Source organism: Hoplias malabaricus, chromosome 8 (genome assembly GCF_029633855.1).
Source record: "Hoplias malabaricus isolate fHopMal1 chromosome 8, fHopMal1.hap1, whole genome shotgun sequence".
Classification (NCBI taxonomy): Eukaryota; Metazoa; Chordata; class Actinopteri; order Characiformes; family Erythrinidae; genus Hoplias; species Hoplias malabaricus.
The window spans coordinates 11,878,929-11,886,763 of record NC_089807.1 but is presented as its reverse complement, the minus strand read 5'-3'; the positions used below and the strand labels follow the sequence as shown (position 1 = coordinate 11,886,763).

The 7,835-nt window shown below is 41.5% G+C and overlaps 1 protein-coding gene across 1 annotated transcript in view; it reads right to left on the bottom strand.

The window, feature by feature from the left end:
- Positions 1-1,623: 1,623 nt before the first annotated feature.
- rin2a (Ras and Rab interactor 2a) overlaps positions 1,624-7,835 on the bottom strand; it is a 31,566-nt gene continuing 25,354 nt past the window's right edge. Inside the window, exons 9-12 of the mRNA XM_066679628.1 lie at positions 5,053-5,361; positions 4,763-4,894; positions 4,433-4,596; positions 1,624-3,661 (exon numbers count right to left, since the gene is read on the bottom strand). Coding sequence (XP_066535725.1) covers positions 3,332-3,661; positions 4,433-4,596; positions 4,763-4,894; positions 5,053-5,361 — 935 coding nt within the window. The 3' untranslated portion in view covers positions 1,624-3,331. The remainder of the gene's footprint in view (positions 3,662-4,432; positions 4,597-4,762; positions 4,895-5,052; positions 5,362-7,835) is intronic.

Sequence of the window (7,835 nt, the reverse complement as noted above, 5' to 3'; positions counted from 1 at the left end):
CACTTTCTCTAACACAGAATGGTAGGAGATAAGTTTGTTTATCCTGAAATCCAGCGTACATCTGTCCTAAGGGTAGTGCAGGAGTCCTGTTGTTTCAGTGGTCAATGACATGAGAGAGGAAAAGATAGAGGTAGATGAAGAGAGAGATAATGGACATCTAGTTGGGTCCTTTCCAACTGAAAAAGCTCTAACACAAGAGCTGTCCTTTTTCACTTTGTTTCCCAGAATCTCTCACACACACACACAGGGAGAGAGGCAGAGAGAGAGAGAGAGAGAGGCAGAGAGAGAGAGAGAGAGGCAGAGAGAGAGAGAGAGAGAGGCAGAGAGAGAGAGAGAGAGAGAGAGGCAGAGAGAGAGGCAGAGAGAGAGAGAGGCAGAGAGAGAGAGAGAGAGAGAGAGAGAGAGAGAGAGAGAGAGGGAGGGAGGCAGAGAGAGAGAGAGAGAGAGGCAGAGAGAGAGAGAGGCAGAGAGAGAGAGAGAGAGAGAGAGAGAGAGAGGCAGAGAGAGAGAGAGAGAGAGAGGCAGAGAGAGAGAGAGAGAGAGAGAGGCAGAGAGAGAGAGAGAGAGAGAGGCAGAGAGAGAGAGAGAGAGAGGCAGAGAGAGAGAGAGAGAGGCAGAGAGAGAGAGAGAGAGGCAGAGAGAGAGAGGCAGAGAGAGAGAGAGGCAGAGAGAGAGAGAGAGAGAGAGAGGCAGAGAGAGAGAGAGAGAGAGAGGCAGAGAGAGAGAGAGAGGCAGAGAGAGAGAGAGGCAGAGAGAGAGAGAGAGAGAGAGAGAGAGAGAGAGAGAGGGAGGGAGGCAGAGAGAGAGAGAGAGAGAGAGAGAGAGGCAGAGAGAGAGAGAGAGGCAGAGAGAGAGAGAGGCAGAGAGAGAGAGAGAGGCAGAGAGAGAGAGAGGCAGAGAGAGAGAGAGAGAGAGAGGGAGGGAGGCAGAGAGAGAGAGAGAGAGGCAGAGAGAGAGAGAGGCAGAGAGAGAGAGAGGCAGAGAGAGAGAGAGAGAGAGAGAGAGAGAGAGAGGCAGAGAGAGAGAGGCAGAGAGAGAGAGAGGCAGAGAGAGAGAGAGAGAGAGAGAGGCAGAGAGAGAGAGAGAGAGAGAGAGGCAGAGAGAGAGAGAGAGAGAGGGAGCAGAGAGAGAGAGAGAGAGGCAGAGAGAGAGAGGCAGAGAGAGAGAGAGGCAGAGAGAGAGAGAGAGAGAGAGAGAGAGAGGCAGAGAGAGAGAGAGGGAGGAAAAGAGAGAGAAACCTCCCTTTTTGTTTTTTTTCTCCCAGCTCCATATGCACTAGAGACTGTTTTGGTGTCCAACATCTTCAGTACTACACTAACAAAATCACAGCCTATTCATTGTCTTTTACCTGTAAATGTTCATAAAAAAACCCAAGCACCTCATAATGCTTTAGATTTAAGGAACTGAAATATCCATCTGTAAGTAATTTTTTAAACTTCAAACACAGGAAAAGGAAGCTATGCTTCCCTGTGTATTTTAAAGTATGGGAAGGGGAATAACTTCATTTGTTGAAAATAATCACTCAATCAAACATAAAAACACAGATAAGCCGACACACACACACACACATCAAATGAAAACAAACGAAGGAAAAGACAGACAAGGATACAATTTTTTCAGTTTATTGTGTGCAAAAGAGTATTTCAAGAATAAATGCCACATATGTAGAACTGACTCTTAAGGGAGTGCTAGTAGTGAATAATCTGAAAAAAGAATACTTTGTCATACAACTGAATTGAGGTTTTACTTTTTTTCCAGAAAATCTGTGAAAATCCCTGCACAGATCACATATAAATATATACTTAGCATACACAAAATATCTTGTTAAAATTACATTGACATTACACAACCTCAACCTAAAAAAGGACACAATTTAACATTACAGTTTCCAAACAGATGGCATGTGTCAACACTACGGGTTAGGACTCTACACTGATCTGGTGTCATGTGACAGTCTACGTAACACACTTCAACCAAAAAAATAATAATTTTTCACCCAGAGTCCTGAGTTAATGTCTGAACATATAAATCACACACTTGGTCAATTGTAACGTGTGTGTGTGCATACCGTCGTTTGGAGAGAGAGGGGAAAAAACAAACAAACAAAAAAATAAATGTCCATCATTCCCTGATCACACTTTACAGTGAAATAAACAAAAATCTTCTAATAACTAATGCAATTTCATGCTTTTCATATTCTCATCTCGTTTTTCCACCTTGCTCTTTTCTTAGTACATTCTTCTACTGTAAACATGCCTACCTGCAATAAACCTTCCTAAAGCTCATTGCACACTTACAGAAACTTGCCACAGAATATCTACATACAATGTAGATGAAGAGGAGATATATTCACACACTAGCCTTCAGCTTGTCAGTAGTACAGTATTCTCTCAAAATTGGTCACATGATTTTGTTCCATCATAATATCAAATCGTATTATAAATAAACAGGGAATGGAGCATAAACAATGATTTGTATACTGGGTTGTGTCCCAGTACTGATTGATTTCATCCAATAAAAAAAAAGGCCTACGATGAATAATCAGTGGCAACATTACCTGGTTCTTAATTGATCTTTTCTTAGCAACAAATAAACACATGCATTATTGTACGTAGAAATTCATATATAAAAAAATCAAAAGCAGTTTACCAGCAACTGCCAAACGAAAAACAATACTATGAACTACATTGTAACTACATACAAATATTAAGCTGGAGTTTTGATATGGATATACAGTTATGTATGTCCACGGTAAAAGAACTGCTTACGTTACTGAGCTTGCTCAGATAGTGAGGTAAACAGCATCCCCAAGGCATTACCTATGACTGAGTATTAACAGGCCATTTAAAATATGCACAGCATGTCTTGCTCTTCATGAAAGAGCAGTCGTATAAAGCATTGCAATATGCCTCGCAATAGCTCCAAGGCACTTCTAAATGTGATAGAAACTTCTTGCAGTATGGAAAGTGCAATGCCCAGATGACATAGCCTGACAAGGTTATATTAAATAGGTCTGAAAATACCTTGAATACACTGTACCACACGGGTAAACTTTAAAGAACACCACCAAAATTGTACATAAATAAGGCTACCCTCACATGTCAAGGTCCCGTGCCACTTCCTAAAAAGATTTAGAAATAGTCAGGACAAAGGACAGAAGAAATTGCTGCATCTGTCAGACACATCCTTCCTTCCCTCTTTCCTCCCAACCCAGTGACAGTTTCCATTTCCTTCAGAGACAATCTCCAAAACAGTAACTGTTTACTGCTACGGAAGGACAGGCAGATATAAGGTTGGAGAGGCAGGACATGACCTAAAGGCTCCAGAGGCATCAGGCACAGTTAAGCAAAGAGTTGCCATTGAGTTCATCTGCAGGGAGAGTGAGGTTGAGGTTTTGGATGCGCCGATAGACGAAGTAAAAAGGCTGTACTTGGGGGCGACTGTGCAGCTCTGCTTTGATCTTCTGTGGGTGTGTGTCTGGTGCCAGCTGCTGTGTGGTCTCCTCTGTCAGCAGGAACAGGGCATGGTTGTCCGGGTCAGAGACTTTAAATTTCCCAGCACATAACCGACACACCTCCTCTGTGGATGTGTATGGTTGCACCTGCAGGGTTTTGGCTGTGCATCCGCTGCCTGGTTCCTGCAGCGCCACTCTTAGGAAGCTCTACACATACAACCAGAAAAAATCATTAAGGCTTCCATTAAACATCCGCGAGTTATTGCAATATAAAGATAGTGTTCTAAGTATTACATGGCATACTACATGGTTTAGGTGGTTTAATACAAGTCCAAACAAGACGTTCCAATTTGAAACCCACATGTTTTATAAACAATAATTTTGAATAGTAACAATGTGGTAGTGGTTATACATAAAAATACAACATAAATATACTAATGACTGACTTTATAATACAGAGAGCAGCAGTGTTACACACTACTCTTGTATTCAACACTCAGACAGAGTTCAGACAATGTTCATAGAAACTATCTACCCATACCATCTCAGATGGCATAAAATTTTCTAGTTCTAAAGTTACACAGAGTGAGCAGTGTATGGCATGTGTTATAAACAAACAATGAGCAATAGCCAATGAGAGTGTGAGAGGGCAATCTCAGGGAACAACCAGACCAACAACAATCGTGGCAAAGGACACAGTGTTCTATGTGGAAAGAGGAAATAGAGGAATCTACTAAAGCTTTGTCAACAGCACTTATGCTTAAACGATGTACAATAGAAGAGCCAGATGAATGCAGAAACAGCAAGCTGTTCAGGTATCATTTTGGTTAAGCCATGAGATACAGCTCATGGTTATTATGGGATTCACACACACACTGGAATATTTAAAATGAGGTCTTGTTCACCTGGTTTAACGAAATGTGAAACTGACCAGAGCAAAAAGAATAAGGCGTATTTGACACACAGCAAGTTACTCACCTGGAAGTCATCCACAGATGGTGTGGTGCGCTGGGCTGTGCGTCTGCGGTGCCACTGGTGCAGTGTATTTCGAGTTTCTGAGCTCAGCACCCGTGCTGCCTGCTCCTCCTGGAAGTTTTTAATGAGAGACATAGCTCCATAGGCACTTGTCAAGTAGTATCCACCTGCAGACACAGAAGAGACCAGAGCTGTTAGAGCATCACATACAAAACCTCAGCAAAAATACAAATTTCCAGCACTTGTTATGTAACGGATTTGATTTATCGACACGTGTATTGATCAATAATGATGTTAAGCTAAAGGTGGGAAAAAAAGTATATTCCAAAATACCTTCTCCATGCAACAGTGTGGGATCTAGAAGCTCCATCATGTACTGAATTTCTGTGTCCAGTTGAGGCATATCACACTGCGCCAGCACATAGGTCAGCATGGGTAAGAAGTCATCTGCCCCATACATTCTCCCTAATGTCACAAGAACAGGTCAAAATCAATATCTCACAATACTCTAGTACACTAAATGATAACAGCTCCTAAATTCTTCTTGGTTGTGGCACACAGAAAAACGTTTGTTTATGTGTGTGTGCCCTAAAAAAAAAAAAAACTACAGGAATTTTCCATACCTGAATTGTCTTCCATGATAGTGTAAATGAGCTTGCAGACTCGCAGTAGAAGTGATACTTTCTTCTCAGGGGAGTACATCTTGATCATGTTGTGGAACTTGTGGCGGATCTTCTCTATCGCCACAGGGTCTGGTGGAAATGCCCCATCCACACCCATCTCTGTTGGCTTCTTTGTTTTGGCCAAGGCCAGATTCTCCTTTAGCTGCTGCCATGCACCACTGCTAACCTGGAAGTCTTGCAGGGCTGCTTCCACCACGGGCTTTAGAGGCTTCAGAATACATTTATGCATAGCCTTCTCCAGCACCTGATCTAATGAAGGAAAGGAGGAATTGGTATGAGTTGGCCAGAACATGAAGATTTCAACAGCAATAGAGAGAGAAATCAAGTAAAGGTAAACAGAATCACATAATCACATACAAATCACATAATCCCACACATGGAGAGAATGAGTAATTAGCCAGTGGAATGAATAAGTTCCATTCCTTATGTGTATGCAGTGTAAATTTACATAAAACAAGAGCAAAGAGAAGCTAAGCAAGTCTAGTTTTACCGGACTGCCATTAGCCATATAGCCATTGTCACAGAGGTGTTTCTGGCATTTCAGGAACGCCCAAAATACATACCATTGTCATTATAATGTCTGGAGAAGCTTTGGTGCTTCATATCAATAACTTTGTTTACATGTGGTTTTTATTATGTGATTGTGTTGTACAGAAACACCAACATCAAACACAGCCCCAGAAACACACACAAACAGAGCTTGTTCCTGTCTTATTTCTTATTATTCAGCCATGGTTTGCACTGAAGAACCTACTGGTCTTTGGTTCCAGCTGGAAAATATTTTTTCTGGTTCACGAACCAGTTTGTCGGTGGAAATGCGCCAAATGGTTCCAAATTAATTTTGGGAACTGAAATGTAAAATATGGCTAAACTAACAACAGACGGTGTAACAGTGCCACCTTGAGTTCTCTCTGTGAAATACGGCTGAACTAACAGTTCCTACCCACGCATGTCTGTTTCAACATTAGGAGTCAGTCGGTCGAAAGCGAAAATGCCTCTTTTAGGTCAGTCCGGTAGGCGGTCTGGCAACAACACTTCTGAGATTTTTTCACAACATTGATATGACTCTAAGACCTGTATTTAGAAGATTTACAGACAGAAATGACTGAGAGAATGGAGTAACCAGGCTCAGATCTCCCACAGAGACAATATTTCCATTTCCTCTTCACAAAGGGGAATACCTGCTCTTAATATTTCCACACTTCGTTCTCCAAAACACTTAGTATTCAGGAAAGTTACAAAGTACATGTAAATCTCAGACCAGGTATTCAACTCAAATGATTCCAATAAACAGTCTGTACCTTGTGACACTTCTTGTGTACACCTGGTTCTGAGCTCATGACTAAACTGCAACATCAGGTGTAAAATGGTGAGGGAGTCTGAGTGCTGAAAATAAAAGTCATATGGCCCTGTAGCAGAAATTAATGTGTAACTCTGTTGTTCACTCGTTTGGTGAAAAATGTTGACTGTGTAGAAAAATCTGCTCTCGTCAGCACAAGTATCAACTAAGGGAAGTGATGTTTTCTTCTTAAATTGTCTGTCATCAAACACGTGAGCTCCAAGGGAATGGTGCTTTGCTCTCAGTCTCCTCCCTGTGTGCAAAAGCAACTGATGTAATACGTGAATGTCTTTCCAAAGCAGGCCAAGATCAGCTAATAAGTATCAGATACTGCATTAAAATAAAAACAAGTACATAAAGAAAAAGTATTTTAAAATATTGGTAATTGAAGTACAAATAAACACATACAGAGCATTACCTCACAAAAAGTATTTATTACTGCCATCTGCCTTTAAATCAAGCTGCTGTAAAACTTACATTCACTAAAAAGCACAAGATGCCAAAAGATGGTAAATCCTTTATGCCACTGGGTTCATTTCTGGGGAATGTTCAACTAATAAAACTGAAATTCTGATGAACGAAAACTGCTTCAGAGAACAAAGAGCAATAACTTAGTAATAGATACCACAGTCCAGTAATAAAACCACAGAATACTATAGTGTTGGTTCATTTGGCCTGCTATAGCTGAGTGGTTCCCAAAAGCTGGATATGACACATTACACACAAAAACATAACAGCATTTCCTAGAATCAAAGACGTGCATGCTTCTAGACAACATCAAGGTGGGACATTATCTGTCAAATCTGAAACTGCATGTTTTCCAAAGTAATTTAAGTGCCAGGAAAGCATTACTGCACGCATGATGTAACAAAGCTTTGCAGAAGGAGCATGTTGGACTGGTTCTAGAGATGAAAAGCAGACAATGTCATCAACATATTTGCAAATACGTATAGTCTGCCTTAGGACATAACTGAAAAAGTCTGTATTTAATGCTGTTTCCACAGAACCAGGCTGCAGCTTTACTCAACCAAGTTATGTGCTGTAAAACTGTACACTCACAAGCCCCAAGATTTAAGAGAGTGGCCTGTGGCAGGGGGGCCATCCCATGAGGCCCATCTACAACCAGAGCTTTAACAAACCCCTCAAACAGGTCGGGATAGGACATTTGTGTTTACAAAAATCTACAGATCGACACGATCAATTGCACACTTTATTACCAACAAGTTCAGAGTAGATCTAGGTCTTTTGTGGTAACAGGACAGTGACCAATATCCAGGAGACAAAGCGGAGCCAGGGTTCACCAGAAAAGAACACAAAGTAGGAGGAGCCATCAGTCAAGGCCAAGCTCAGCCTCGAAGGCCATCTTCAACGACATGCAAACATC